This window comes from Bufo gargarizans, chromosome 2 (genome assembly GCF_014858855.1).
Source record: "Bufo gargarizans isolate SCDJY-AF-19 chromosome 2, ASM1485885v1, whole genome shotgun sequence".
Classification (NCBI taxonomy): Eukaryota; Metazoa; Chordata; class Amphibia; order Anura; family Bufonidae; genus Bufo; species Bufo gargarizans.
This window is the reverse complement of record NC_058081.1, coordinates 584,337,327-584,353,446: the sequence shown is the minus strand read 5'-3', so window position 1 is coordinate 584,353,446 and position 16,120 is coordinate 584,337,327. Positions and strand designations below refer to the sequence as shown.

Here is a 16,120-nt window from a genome sequence, read left to right as displayed (position 1 = left end):
CCACTGCAGAAATCTTACTGTAGCTGCACTTAAAATGCAAGTTGACAAATATCTACATCCAGGCATGTGGTGTAGGGTTGAGCGAATCAGGTTTGGATTGCTGCACCCAAACCCAATTCGTTTGAAAACTTTGTTAACAATCGGCTCTGTCCTAATATAAAATGTATGGCCTCCGCAGAGGTCTTTCCGAAGTTTCAACAAATATCTCAAGACTTCATCTCGATCACCTGTCACTTCGTATAGACTACTTTCACATCGGTGCTTTCCCTTTCCGCTATTGTGATCCGTCATAGCAGAAGAAAATGCTTCAGTTGACAATGAATGGGGACAAAACTGAAGCGCATCAGAATACATTCCGTTTCATTGCGTTCCCATGACCCACACAAAAGCGCAGCAAACAGTGTTTTTGGGTGCGTCCTGGGATGCAGAGCAAGATGGATCTGTCATGACTCAAAATGTAAATCAACGGTGACGGATCCATTTTCTCTGACACAAAAGAAAACGGATCCATCCCCCATTGAATTGCAATAGTTTTAGAGACTGATCCGTCATGGTCATCTTCGAGATCATACAATCGGATCTGTTTATAACGGATGCAGATGGTTGTATTATCACGATGAAAGAGTTTTTGCCAATCCATGACGGATCCAGCAAAAAACGCAGATGTGAAAGTAGCTACATTCACACGACCGCATGTGTTTTGCAGTCTGCAAATTGCGGATCCGCAAAACACAGATACCGGCCGTGTGAATGTAGCCGGCCCTATGATAGAAAAGCTCAATCTTTTTTGCGGTGCCACGGAACACATTGTGTGCTGTCCGCATCTTTTGTGGCCCTACTGAAATGAATGGGTCCGCACCCGTTCCGCAAAATTACAGAACAGATGCGGAGCCAAAAATACGGTCGTGTGAATGTACCCTAACTTGCATAAATTACTGCATCAAAATACTAAGTCAACCTCGGCTTCCTGCCTCAGTTCAGCTTATTATTTAGATACAGTAATTTATGCGAATAAACAAAGTGACACGTGAGAGGAGAGATAAAGTCTTGCAATATTTGCATAAGCTACAGAAAGACCTCTGTAGAGGCTATACATTTTACAGTAGGACAGACAAGGGGTTCTGCAGTTCTTTTAAACTTATGATCCATCCTCTGGATAAATCATCAGCATCTGAACAGCGGTGGTCCGACACCCCGGGACCCCTGCCGATCAGCTGATTGAGAAGGTAGTAGAGCTCCTGGAGTGCCGCTGCCTTCTCAAACAGCTGATCGGCGGGGGTCCCGGGTGTCGGACCTCCGCCAATCAGATGCTGATGATCTATCCACAGGATAGATCATCATTTTAAAGGGTAACTAATTTTTTTTTATTTCCTAGTTCATTAGAGCTAGGCATGTATACCCGAGTTAGTCTGTCAATGATTGCCAAAAGATTTGTAATTACCTTATAATAACAGCTTTCATTAATGTCCTCTGTCCCTTTCCATTGTTCTCTTAAAAGACTGTTAGTATGGCTTGTCTGTCTCCGGCTTGAAAGACAGAGGGGCGGTCCTTCACACTGCATGCCTGCATTAGGCTTCAGAGTGAGGAGGCGTGTCTCAGTAATCCAACCTGATTGGCTGGCAGGGAACTGCTGGCTACAGCAAGTGTGTATGGGAGGTGAGGGAAAGCAGTTTTGGCCTCAGAACTGGCAGAGGAGCCATCTTGAGAAGGTCCTCGTATTGTAGAGGTTAAAACAGCCGTAACTAAGGAAAAAATACTCGAGGAAAACAGTGGTAAGTGAAGAAACAAAATATTGCTTTATGCATAATGCTGCTTGCAGCAGTAACATATGCTAAAATAAATTTGATAAAAACATGACAGTTACCCTTTAAAAGAACTGCAGAACCCCTTTAGGGTTGATTTTAAAATATACCAGATACCACAATCCGAACCCAATTCGCTCAACCCCAACATGGAGGTATATATACCATTATATACACACAATATTAATTTCTGTACTCCACTACCAAACATAAGTGATAATTTGGAAAGTTAAACTCCATTAACAACATTAAAACATGTGGAAGGAACAGTGGAGCATACTGTACAGGCATCAGCTTATATTCTCCAGGAGACCTCAGCTGGAATCTGATCAGTTACTATGGTAAACTGCTCCACAATTATCTTTGCGCTTGCCTTGGTAAATCTCCTATACCATTTAAAATTTCCCTATACACAGGCCAATGATCGGGCAATTATTAGGAAGAAGCCCCAGTTGCTCCCAATAACTGCCCAGTCTAAAAAGGTGTCGCCGATCAACGAGCATTAGATGAAAGCATCACTGGTGCGGTCACCTAAAAAATCATTTCCGGGCAGCACAATGTGGTGTCTAAACAGCGACCTGCTGCACAGAAACAATGAATGTGAACGGGGACAAGCGATCACTCTAGCGAATGCGCGTTCCTGTATGACGAAAATGCTTGCTGAATGTACATACCGCTTTCACCTCCTGTAGCAAGCAGGCTGAGGCAATTAACAATTAGTTCCTGGCAATAGCCTGCTGTGTCACCCCATGTAAAGAGGAGAATATACAGAGAATATGTTTCCTACCTTCTTTTTAAGGGTCATGGCACTACGCAGGTGGATGGCCAGCTGCCGGATATACATGAAGATATGCTGGTAGGAGCTCTGGACATCCAGCGAGTACATCTCTGTCAGAGTTCGCTGCATGAAGTTGATCAATGGCAGAGCATTGGGTGATGTAAATTTTGAATTCTTCACATAAGAGATGTACATTTTCTGTGGGATAGAAATATAGTATATGTTTGATAATATAACCGCTACACAAGGACAAAGCTAAAGGTTTACAACACAGAGGTTTTTCAAGGTTTTCATGGTTAATAATTTCACCGTTTTTGATGTCGGTTAGATTAAAAAAAAAAAATAAAAAAATAAAAAGGCACCCAGCAGGAGTATTCGCCTTCATAAATGGTGCACTAACAATAATAGCTACACACACATTTTTACTAATGTATTGCACTGACAATCCTGGTCAGTTCATATGCAATGTTCCCTTATTAGATAAAAATGAAAGAATTTTTTATTAAAAAGGGAACCCGTCACATTGAACATGGTGTCTGAGCTACAGTCAGCATGTTCTAGAGCAAGAGGAGCTGAGCACATGGATAGATAGTATATTGTGAATAGATTCAGTATAACCTGTGTATCATTCAGTTACAGTCCTGCTCATTTTTGGCTCTGACGCCCAGGAGGCGGTCCTATCAGTGACTTTAATTAGTTTCAGCATAAAGCTGTGGCCTGCTCTCACTACATCCATTGGAATATGGAGTGGGCTCGGCATGCATGTTGGTACCTGCATCCCTTTGAAGTAATGGAGGCCATTTTGGAACCAAAAGTGGTAAAAGGCAGACTGGACCCAGCATGTATGTGGATCCAACATTTTCTGAACTTTATGGCGGCCACTAGGGCGCATGACAGGTAGTATTTAGTGTTAGGACCCGTCTTTACAGAGATCGCCTTGACGTTCGGCAGACGGGCTCAGATGGTTTTGTACAAAATGCATTTGCCAAGCATCTCCACTTTATAAATAAGCGTAGCATTAGCACTATAATTTTTTGTGACTATGGCATTATTGTACTTTATCAGCTTTGCAGAGGGCTGCTGCATTGTCTTCAGCCATGGCAGCGTGCACCTGCGCATTGGGATGTGCTGACTAACCCCCTTTTCTTTGCAGATATTCAATTTGGATACCATGTGCCCTAAGGGACTGAATGAGGCGATTTTGTTTGCATGTTTTAATTAATGGTCACATTCTGGGTGTGACCTTAGAGGGTCTCCGTGAGGCCCTGGTCCATGTGTTTTGTATATCCCTATTTGAACAGCAGGGACTTGCTCATCTATATGGAGCTGGATGTAGTGCCCCTGGTAAATAGGACGTATTCGCATCAATATTAAGTTCTAATGCACACGTCATATGAAGGTCCTTGGGTACACCATTAGAGCGCTACCATCGGTGCTTGAACAAATGTCACTGGATATATATATTTTTTTCTTTTGGTTTAGTCATCCTCTCTGAGCCTGCCCTCAATTCGCGTACCAATGTGTAATTGGATAGTATATGTATACGGCTGCCTTTTAATTTTCCCTTTCTTACCTGCAAGCGCTACTCAAGCGCTTCCCCCGGCTGTTATCAGAGACAATAATTAGCAGGCCTCTAGGGGGCAGAGCGAATAACCAGCACACTCTCCGGATTGGCCGGCTGCCACAAGCTCACACCCCGCAGTTGAAGCGGGCGCGTACAGCAGTGCCAGATACATTCCAGTGCCGGATACATTACGTCCGCACACCATCAGCGGCGGACAGCACGTTCCGTCTTTGCAGCCATTATTAATATCTGCTCCTGATGACACAGGGGACTTACCCCCCTCAGTAGAAACGTGTTGAGCAGCTATTAGGTTCACATGCTGAGTGGACATAGTGAACCATCATCTAGAAGATAGCATTCCATAGGCAGGGTGATAGTGTGTAGGGCAGATATTGGCACCTAACGTCAGTAACGTTGGCTACGAGACGAGTAAACATCAGACACCCAACCCCTCTATTAATTCAAACTTAGTAGATGGAAATGAGTTCTCTGAACTGGACAACCCTTTTAATTCTTACAAAGCAGTGATCCGTCAGGACAAACGATTGTCCAAAGACTTCAAGAGTACAAAAAGCAAACAGGACTTACCTTTAGCACCTGGTTGAGATGAGAGTCTTGCCGGCATCTGCAGATCTTGTTCAGGACCAAAAACGCGAGCACTCGGACTGTTTCTTCTCCTGTACACCAGAGGTTAATGGCTTTCTGCAGTACCAAAAGACATTATATTTATTGCTGGATACATAGGTGGAGACAACGTGATCCTATATTTTTATTTTACTAATAGTCTACGTGCCGGCAGCCTACCAATCAAAATGGCAAACACATTTGTGGCAAGCAAAAAAGTTTTTTAGCATATTAATAAAATGTGAAACAGCTTCACGCGTCAGGTACACAGTACCAGGAAGCAGCCAAGCAACGTTATCGATGACTGGCCACAGGACCTAGATCAGCTCTACGGTGCGGACAGGAGGCTTCCCCTGTAGCTGGGCTTAAGTCAATAATAATCAAAAATAAATAAAATACTTTTAAAATGTCCCTAAAGTAAGGGCCCTTTCACACTTGCGTTGTCCGGATCCGGCATAGAGTTCCGTCGTCGGGGCTCTATGCCGGAAGAATCCTGATCAGGATTATCCTAATGCATTCTGAATGGAGAGAAATCCGTTCAGGATGCATCAGGATGTCTTCAGTTCCGGAACGGAACGTTTTTTGGCCGGAGAAAATACCGCAGCATGCTGCGCTTTTTGCTCCGGCCAAAAATCCTGAACACTTGCCGCAAGACCGGATCCGGAATTAATGCCCATTGAAAGGCATTGATCCGGATCCGGCCTTAAGCTAAACGTAGTTTCGGCGCATTGCCGGACCCGACGTTTAGCATTTTCTGAATGGTTACCATTGGCTGCAAGGACGCTAAAGTCCTGGCAGCCATGGTAAAGTGTAGCGGGGAGCAGCATACTTATCATCCGTGCCGTTCCCGGGGCACTCCAGAGTGACGTCAGGGCAAAGCCCGAATAATGATAGAGAGAGAGAGAATGTTTAAAGGAGAACGGTAATTTTTTTATTTGCTAGTTTATTACAGCTAGGCATGTATACCTGAGTTAGGCTACTTTCACACTAGGCTACTTTCACACAATAGCGTTATGGGCTCCGCTTGTGAGTTCCGTTTGAAGGCTCTCACAAGTGGCCCCAAACGCATCCATACTGCCCCAATGCATTCCGAGTGGATGCGGATCCGCTCCGAATGCATCAGTCTGGCAGCGTTTGGCCTCCGCTCCGCTCAGCAGGAGCCGTCCAGACTTAAAATGTAAGTCAAGGGGGGCGGATCCGTTTGAAGTTGACACAATATGGCTCAATTTCAAACGGATCTGTCCCCCATTGACTTTCAATGTAAAGTCTGGTCGGATCCGTCTGACTAACTTTCACACTTAGAATTTTTTCTGAAATATAACGCAGACGGATCCGTTCTGAACGGATCCCATCGTCTGCATTATAGGAGCGGATCTGTCTGTGCAGACACCAGATGGATCTGCTCCGAACGCAAATGTGAAAGTAGCCTTAGTCGGTCAATGATTGTCAAAAGATCTGTAATTACCTTATAATAACAGCTTTCATTAATGTCCTCTGTCCCTTTCCACTGCTCCCTTAAAAGACAGTTGCTATGGCTCATCTGTCTCTGGCTAGGAAGACAGAGGGGCGGTCCTTCACACTGCATGCCTGCATTAGGCTTCAGAGTGAGGAGGCGTGTCTCTCAGTAATCTAATCAGATTGGCTGGCAGGGAGCTGCTGGCTACAGCAAGTGTGTGTGGGAAGTAAGGGAAAGCAGTTTTGGCCTCAGAGAACTGGCAGAGGAGCCATCTTTAGAAGTTCCTCGTAACAGGATTCAAAACAGCTGTAACTAAGGGAAAAACTCAAGGAAAACAGTGGTAAGTGAAGAAACTAAAGATTGCTTTATGCATAATGCTGCTGCAGCAGTAACATATGCAAAAAAAAAAAAAAAAAATTAAAATATGACAGGTATCCTATAAGGCATTTTTATTACTTTCTGCAACGTCAAAAGTTTACATACACTCTAATTACTATGCCTTTACACAATTTTGGACTGCCCATATGATTATGTCATGTGTTTGAAAGCTTCTGTTAGGTTTGTTGGCAACATCCAAGTTAGAGACACACCTGTGGATGTTTTTAAAGGCACACCTGAAACAATGCTTCTTTGTGAAGCACGATGGGAAAGTGTAAAGAAATCAGCCAAGATATCAGGAAGAGAATTGTGGACTTACACAAGTCTGGCTCAACCTTGGGTGCAATTTCAAGATACCTGAAGGTGCCTCGTTCGTCTGTACAAACAATTATATGCAAGTACAAACAAGATGGGAATGTCCAGCCATCATACCGCTCAGGAAGGACATGGGTTCTATGTCCTAGAAATGAACGTTCTTTGGTCTGACATGTGCAAATCAAGAACAAAAGCAAAAGACCTTGTGAAGATAATGGCAGAAGCTGGTAAGATTGTGTCAGTATCCACAGTGAAACCAGTACTGTCACAACATGGGATGAAATGCCAGGAAGAAGCCATTACTCCAAAAGAAACATAAAAAGGCAGAAAAATGTTTGCAAATGCACACAGGAACAATTGCTTACATTTTTGGAGAAATGTCCTGTGGTCTGACATAACTAAAATTGAACTTTTTGGCCATAATCACCATCGTTACGTTTGGAGGAAAAAGGGAGAAGCTTGGAAGCCTAAGAACACCATCCCAACTGGGAAACACGGCAGCATCATGTTGTGGGGTTGTTTTGCTGCAGGAGGGACTGGTGCACTTCGCAAAATAGATGGCATCATGAGGAAAGAAGATTATGTGGAAATACTGAAGCAACATCTCAAGACATCAGCCAGGAAGTTAAAGCTTGGGATGAAATGGGTCTTCCAAATGAATAATGACCTGAAGCATACTGCCAAACTGGTTACAAAGTGGCTTAAGGATAACAAAGTCAATGTTTTGGAGCGGCTATCACAAAGCCCTGATCTCAATCTTATTGAAAATGTATGGGCAAAGCTGAAAAGGCAGGTGCGTGCAAGGCGACCAACAAACATGGCTCAGTAACACAAGTTTTGTCAGAAGGAATGGGCCCACATTCTGACCAACAATTGTGAGAAGCTTGTGGAAGGATATCGAAAACGTTTGACCCAAGTCATACAGTTTAAGGGCAATTGTACCAAATATTAAAGGTATTCCCATCTCAGACAATGGGGGCAAGCGCTGCTCCCAGAGCTCAGCTATTTTCGGCGGCCCCATAGAAATGAATGGAGGGCGGCTGCACATGCGCAGTGCGCGCTCCGTTCATTTTCCTGCTCTGTTCTCATTGTAGGTGCGGGTCCCAGAGGTGGGACCCGTACCTATCAGAGAATGAGGGCATATCCTAGCGATATGCCCCCATTGTCTGAGATGGCAAAACTTCTTTAATGAAATTTATGTAAACGTTTGACTTTGCAGAAAGTAATAAAAATGCCTTAAAACATTTTCTCTCTCATTATTCTGGCATTTGGCAAATAATTATGGTAATCCTAATTGACCAAAAACAGGATGGGTTTATTCTGTATTTATGTCAAACTAAAAACCCAAAAGGGCACCACTACTAGCACAAACTACAAGCTACAGTCCTGACCCCCTAGGAGGCAGAATTATAATCCCTTATATAAAAACAACTTCAGAATGTAGATTTGTGCAACCTGTGCTATAAAAAGTTTTTACACTTGTCCATTTAGCGGAAAAAAACGAACAAAAACCCACCAATATAAAAATGGAATAAAATAATCATGTACTAAATAAAAAGTACAACTTCCTCTGTTATTAACAGAAGAAAACAGCTAGTCAAACTGGTTAAAAGGATTGAAAGCAGACTTTTCATAAGCATATATAAAAAGCGGAATACGTTTTTTATTAGTACATCCATAGAAGTAAGTAAGCCGTAGTGGAAATATAATCATGTCAGACCTTAAATTTGAGGAGTGGCCTAGCAGCTAATGCATGGACGGGCTGGTCCATCAGAGCAGGAGAACCTCTTCCTTACCTTAAGAAGTTGGCGAGTGTGTTTCGGAAAGCACAGGTAAAAATGCACAGTGTTATTGATATGCTGAAGGACGGCAGCACTGACGGTGGCTTCTGTGAGACAGCTCAGCAGCTGGAAAACAGTTTCCAAGATACACATTACCATTCCTGCATCCACCATCATTGCCACTAAAACGAATTGAAGTAAATGCAGCTTACATCAGATCCAGCCTCATGGCCTAGGACACATCCAACGCTTACTTTACAACAAACAGATCCAAAAATGTACACAAAAGCACAGAAAAACATTGGGTCAAAGCCAAAAATATTTCAGTAAGCATTACATAACATTGCATGGTCTTGGTGGTATTACAGCTGTGAGAAGTTTCAAAATCCTATTGACTACACAGAGTTAGGGCGCATTCACACGACCATAGTGTTTTGCGGATCTGCAAAACACGGATACCAGATCATGCGAGTTCCGCAATTTGCGGACCGCACATGGCCAGCATTATCACAGAAAATGCCTATTCTTGTCCGCAACTGCGGATAAGAATAGGACATGCTCTATGTTTTCTTGGAAAAGTGTTCTTGTGTGAAGCCAAGGTGTCATTTGGGTCAGATAACCCCTTGGGACATGCTGAATACCGAGCTAACGTTTCATGCAAATATGTTATCGTGAAGTAGAATTTACTGCATATTAGGCCTCCGTTACGGGTTCCATCTTATTTGAAAGAAACGATAGCACTACTTTTTTCTGGCAAAATGACAGACACCCAACAGACCCGAAAAATCCATGTGGTCCACAGGGCCCCGTAGGTGTTGCGTGACGTATCCAGCACTGCATCATGGTTATCGTGAGGGGAAGACATCCCGAAACAGTCATCTAACGGCTGGATATTTATATTGGCTTTTTTCCCCTGGTCATGTCCCAAGGCTTGTTAAAAAAAAAATATATATAATAATTATACTGACTCATAGAACCACTTCCAGAAGGTAGTGCTAGTGAGATGGTTCTCTCTCCCTCGGAGATACTTTTTTGCTGATTTTTTCCCCCCAATAAGTCTCCACACCATGAAGCAGCGTTAAAAAGTCTCCATACACAGCTGGTCTCTTTACAGAGACCCAGCACCCGGCCTAAGCTAAAACCACACTGAAGATGTGAACCTCAGACAATGGAAACTGAAAAACTAGTATACAGATACACACTTTAGCTTCCATTGTCTTATACAGAGCAAATACTAAATCAATAATATGAACTTTACAAGTTGGCAGACTAGGTGACTTTAGGTTTCACTCCTCTAAGGACTCCCTCCCACATTTCATGGTTGGGTAATTTTATTTCATGACAAAGTAACTTGTCACAATCCGAAGATGCCCAAACTATTAAAATATAAATGTATTTATCCCATATGGTGAATGCCGTAAAGGGGGAAAAAAATATATATAAATGGCTGATTTGCTTTTATTTTTGTTGCTTCACCTCCTCAAAGAAAGTGGTATAACGGACAACTACAGACCAGCCCACAAAAAGTGAGCACTCACACAGCTCCATAGAATAATATATATTTATACAGTACAGACCAAAAGTTTGGACACCCCTTCTCATTCAAAGAGTTTTCTTTATTTTCATGACTATGAAAATTGTAGATTCACACTGAAGGCATCAAAACTATGAATTAACACATTTGGAATTATATACATAACAAAAAAGTGTGAAACAACTGAAAATATGTCATATTCTAGGTTCTTCAAAGTAGCCACCTTTTGCTTTGATTACTGCTTTGCACACTCTTGGCATTCTCCTGATGAGCTTCAAGAGGTAGTCATCTGAAATGGTCTTCCAACAGTCTTGAAGGAGTTCCCAGAGATGCTTAGCACTTGTTGGCCTTTTTGCCTTCACTCTGCGGTCCAGCTCACCCCAAACCATCTCGATTGGGTTCAGGTCCGGTGACTGTGGAGGCCAGGTCATCTGGCGCAGCACCCCATTACTCTCCTTTATGGTCAAATAGCCCTTACACAGCCTGGAGGTGTGTTTGGGGTCATTGTCCTGTTGAAAAATAAATTATGGTCCAACTAAACGCAAACCGGATGGAATAGCATGCCGCTGCAAGATGCTGTGGTAGCCATGCTGGTTCAGTATGCCTTCAATTTTGAATAAATCCCCAACAGTGTCACCAGCAAAGCACCATCACACCTCTTCCTCCATGCCTCACGGTGGAGACCAGGCATGTAGAGTCCATCCGTTCACCTTTTCTGCGTCGTACAAAGACACGGTGGTTGGAACCAAAGATCTCAAATTTGGACTCATCAGACCAAAGCACAGATTTCCACTGGTCTAATGTCCATTCCTTGTGTTCTTTAGCCCAAACAAGTCTCTTCTGTTTGTTGCCTGTCCTTAGCAGTGGTTTCCTAGCAGATATTCTACCATGAAGGCCTGATTCACACAGTCTCTTCTTAACAGTTGTTCTAGACATGTGTCTGCTGCTAGAACTCTGTGTGGCATTGACCTGGTCGCTAATCTGAGCTGCTGTTAACCTGCGGTTTCTGAGGCTGATGACTCGGATGAACTTATCCTCTGCAGCAGAGGTGATTCTTGGTCTTCCTTTCCTGGGGCAGTCCGCATGTGAGCCAGTTTCTTTGTAGCGCTTGATGGTTTTTGTGATTGCACTTGGGGACACTTTCAAAGTTTTCCCAATTTTTTGGACTGACTGACCTTCATTTCTTAAAGTATCGATGGCCACTCGTTTTTCTTTACTTAGAATTTGTATTATGGCAAGAAAAAAGCAGCTAAGTAAAGAAAAACGAGTGGCCATCGATACTTTAAGAAATGAAGGTCAGTCAGTCCAAAAAATTGGGAAAACTTTGAAAGTGTCCCCAAGTGCAATCACAAAAACCATCAAGCGCTACAAAGAAACTGGCTCACATGCGGACTGCCCCAGGAAAGGAAGACCAAGAATCACCTCTGCTGCAGAGGATAAGTTCATCCGAGTCATCAGCCTCAGAAACCGCAGGTTAACAGCAGCTCAGATTAGCGACCAGGTCAATGCCACACAGAGTTCTAGCAGCAGACACATGTCTAGAACAACTGTTAAGAAGAGACTGTGTGAATCAGGCCTTCATGGTAGAATATCTGCTAGGAAACCACTGCTAAGGACAGGCAACAAACAGAAGAGACTTGTTTGGGCTAAAGAACACAAGGAATGGACATTAGACCAGTGGAAATCTGTGCTTTGGTCTGATGAGTCCAAATTTGAGATCTTTGGTTCCAACCACCGTGTCTTTGTACGACGCAGAAAAGGTGAACGGATGGACTCTACATGCCTGGTCTCCACCGTGAGGCATGGAGGAAGAGGTGTGATGGTGCTTTGCTGGTGACACTGTTGGGGATTTATTCAAAATTGAAGGCATACTGAACCAGCATGGCTACCACAGCATCTTGCAGCGGCATGCTATTCCATCCGGTTTGCGTTTAGTTGGACCATCATTTATATTTCAACAGGACAATGACCCCAAACACACCTCCAGGCTGTGTAAGGGCTATTTGACCATAAAGGAGAGTAATGGGGTGCTGCGCCAGATGACCTGGCCTCCACAGTCACCGGACCTGAACCCAATCGAGATGGTTTGGGGTGAGCTGGACCGCAGAGTGAAGGCAAAAGGGCCAACAAGTGCTAAGCATCTCTGGGAACTCCTTCAAGACTGTTGGAAGACCATTTCAGATGACTACCTCTTGAAGCTCATCAGGAGAATGCCAAGAGTCTGCAAAGCAGTAATCAAAGCAAAAGGTGGCTACTTTGAAGAACCTAGAATATGACATATTTTCAGTTGTTTCACACTTTTTTGTTATGTATATAATTCCAAATGTGTTAATTCATAGTTTTGATGCCTTCAGTGTGAATCTACAATTTTCATAGTCAGGAAAATAAAGAAAACTCTTTGAATGAGAAGGTGTCCCCAAACTTTTGGTCTGTACTGTATATATATATATATATATATATATATATATATATATATATATATATATATATATATATAGAAAACCACAGGCGGCACCACCCTCCAAATGTTGCATAAAAAGTGGGTGCAAAATCCAAGTACAGCAGCAGGTGCTTACCCAGTTGTAGAGATGAAAAAATTGGACTGCACTCCAAGCAACTCTTCAGAAAAATCTTTTTTATTCACCCATAAATGGCAAAGCGACGTTTGGCTCCAACTGAGCCTTTCTCAAGCCTTTCTCGCTTGAGAAAGGCTCAGTTGGAGCCGAAACGTCGCTTTGCCATTTATGGGTGAATAAAACAGATTTTTCTGAAGATTTGCTTGGAGTGCAGTCCAATTTTTTCATCTATCTATCTATATAACATGGTGGTCTGAATATGGCAATGAAAAGAAAAAAAGGTTTTTTTTGTTTGTTTTTTTAAAGCAGTTGTCTCTGCCACATTGGGGGTTTATTCTAACAATATGCCACCAATGTCAGATAGGTGCAGGTCCCAGATATGGGAAGTAGCGATGAGCGAATCGACTTCGGGTGAAAGTCGAAAGACAACATGTGAAGTCGATTCGCATAAAACTTTGTTCTAATACTGTACGGAGCAGGAGCTTCGCGAAGCGATAACTTTATAAATTAATTTGTACTGTAAAAAAAACATTTCCCGAACTCAGGTTCGGTTCCAAGTTGTACCACTTGGAATCGAACCAGAGTTCGGGAAATGGTTTTTTACAGTACAAAATAATTTATGAAGTTATTGCGCAAAGTCTCACAATACTTCACAAAGCAATAACTCCGGCTCATCAGAGCCAATACATTCTTGCACTGTACGGAGCTCCTGCTCCGTACAGTTTTAGAACAAAGTTTTATGCAAATCGACTTTGGCTGTTTCATCCGAAGTTGACTCGCTCATCCCTAGTGGGAACCATTCCTGTCTCAAGAACGGGACCCCCCCCCGAAGTGAGCGGAGAGCAGCCGCGAATCCACGGCCATCCTCCATTCATTTCTGTGTGACTGCGCTGGCTCGGCTATCTCCAGCAGTCTTCTAGAAGCTAATGGGGCGATGGTCGCGCTTGCACGGTGCACTTCTTAATTTATTTCTATAGGATTTCTGAAAACAAGCGCTCGTACAGCTACATAAACAGAAAAATAAAAGTTATGGTTCTAGGAGGCAAGGAGTGAAAAATGAAAAAGAAAAACCATTGCGTCATGAAGAGGTTCAAGGAAAAAGTAAACCGCGGGTTACCTGGAGAACAGAGTTCAGATGCATCTTGATATCTAGACGAAGCTTTTTCCAAAGAAAACTGCTTGATGGATTAACCTGCCTATAAATAATGAAAATGGATGTTACCGTTTTACTGTCTCATATAGCAAACAATACATTTGTTTCTAATCTATAAAATGCATAAAAGAAAAATATGAAACAAAAAGGGCGCATTCACGTGAATGGAAGGGACTTTCAGCGGCATAACTTTCTGCAACAAATCTGTTGTGTGCGATTTCACCCTAACATCTATAAAATTAGCTTCCCCCTTCCCCACTACATTCGTAATTCAAACTCCCAGATTAAAGAGCACAAAAACCCTATTAAGAACAACAATTTGATAGGCAAAGTGGACCAAGAGGAAGAACATTAAACAAAAAGATGCAGATGCAGTCTTACTTACTTTGTTCCCTTCACTGGCTTGAGATCAAGCTTTTTCTCAAGGTGTGCAAATAGGTCTTTAATGCAGAATGTGACTAGTGCATTGAAAACTATGAAAAGACAACATGTGTTAATGTAGTAGAGAAAACAGCACAAAAATTCAACATATCAATGATACATCGGTTCCAGACAAAAGGCTGACAGCAGTTCATGTAGATGCTGGCCACCTTTATACTCATTAGGAAAGTAGAATGCAGCCAAAAAGTTCTGGCTCTCACCTGCAGTGTCAGCAACCTTGAATTTACTGGGATCACCATCTTCTACTCCGGCTGTGGTTGCCACTGCGGCTTTAAAGGCTTGAGCAATTTCATGGAAGAGTCGCGGCCGAAGATCAACCTTAACACACACAAAAACAATGCCTGTGATGAGATCTGTGAGAAGACTGCCAGTGTTTCATCCATGAAGGTGTCTGATGGATCCGTGTGCACATTTTAGCCCAACGTGTGCCATCAGTATTCCATGTAAATTGCTGGACTGAAAAGCCTTAAAGGCGACCAGACATTATCTGACCACCAGGAGTTGACTTTAGTAGTCAATTAAACCACTGAAGAATCCAGCTTGATTTGAAGTGGCCAGAAAACAAGAACCTACTCTGACATCAACAGAAAACACTCAAAGTTAAATACCAGCAGCAAATATTTAAAGGGGTTGTCCCTTTGTAACAAACAAAGGAGAGGCGATACGTGTTTGGTCCCTGAAGGTCCCATCGATCGCTACAATCGGGTGGCTCCTGACTTTTCCAGCTGAATGAAGTGACTGCCAAAGATTGCAAGTACAGTGCTCAGCTATCTCCATCAGTCCACTAGAAGAAGTTGTTCCACTGAATCAGAAGGACAGCCCATTCAGACACATTGGCCATCTGTCGCCAGGGATTTCTCCAAGCATGTGCCATAGATATTTGAAGTTTAGCAGTTTTAGTAATGACATACAGAATGAAAACAGAAGGAGAACAGACATATAATATATAGTTCATGTAAAATGTTAAAATTCAGGGTCGGCACCTTAGCTTCTGACTTCCAGGCCTTCACCATTTTCAAGGTGACTATAATCTGATCAGGCTTTTTCTTCTTTTTCTTTTCTTCTACTTCTTTCTCTTCATCATCCTCCTCCTCCTCCTCCTCACTCATTTCCTGCAGTAAACAAAGTAAGGCAGGTTTACACGGGCCAAGCTAAGGCCGATTGTCGGGAAGGAAACCTTGCTTCCCAACAGTTGGCTGCTCGTTCAGTGAAAAAAGCCGCTACATTTACATGCAATGATCACCTCCACAGTATGACGAAGGATTGCCATCGCTTGTCCTCACACAGCTGCACAGTTTCTGGGCAGAAGATTGCCATTTAGACCTCATAATCTGCCGCCCAGAAATGACAATTTATATGCCGGCACGAACGATAGGAGCGTTTTGCTCGTTCATCAGGTGATTGGCGGCACATTTACACAGGCAGATTGTCAGGAACGAGCAGTCGAAGAAATGTTCAATCCCGATAATCTGCTCAAATATTGGTTTATGTAAATCCACCTTTACCACTTCACTCACATGCTGCATTTCAGAAAAATTGGCAGCAAGCCTAAAACAAAGAAGGACTTATGTGAGAACGTGCATATCTGGTCTGTGAAAAGGAGCAGGGAAACTGAGGATATCCTGCAACATATATATAGAAGAATTCTTTGTATATTTCTCAATCTGATTACTTTTAGTGCTCTTTAAAGACCAATCTTTTTCATAGGCTACATTAAA

At 42.8% G+C, this 16,120-nt stretch overlaps 1 protein-coding gene across 1 annotated transcript in view; it reads right to left on the bottom strand.

Annotated features, from left to right (window-relative positions):
- Positions 1-16,120, bottom strand: part of NOC2L (NOC2 like nucleolar associated transcriptional repressor) — a 108,194-nt gene that overhangs the window by 73,898 nt on the left and 18,176 nt on the right. Inside the window, exons 4-10 of the mRNA XM_044281806.1 lie at positions 15,386-15,514; positions 14,603-14,720; positions 14,347-14,434; positions 13,926-14,004; positions 8,714-8,824; positions 4,733-4,846; positions 2,590-2,778 (exon numbers count right to left, since the gene is read on the bottom strand). Coding sequence (XP_044137741.1) covers positions 2,590-2,778; positions 4,733-4,846; positions 8,714-8,824; positions 13,926-14,004; positions 14,347-14,434; positions 14,603-14,720; positions 15,386-15,514 — 828 coding nt within the window. The remainder of the gene's footprint in view (positions 1-2,589; positions 2,779-4,732; positions 4,847-8,713; positions 8,825-13,925; positions 14,005-14,346; positions 14,435-14,602; positions 14,721-15,385; positions 15,515-16,120) is intronic.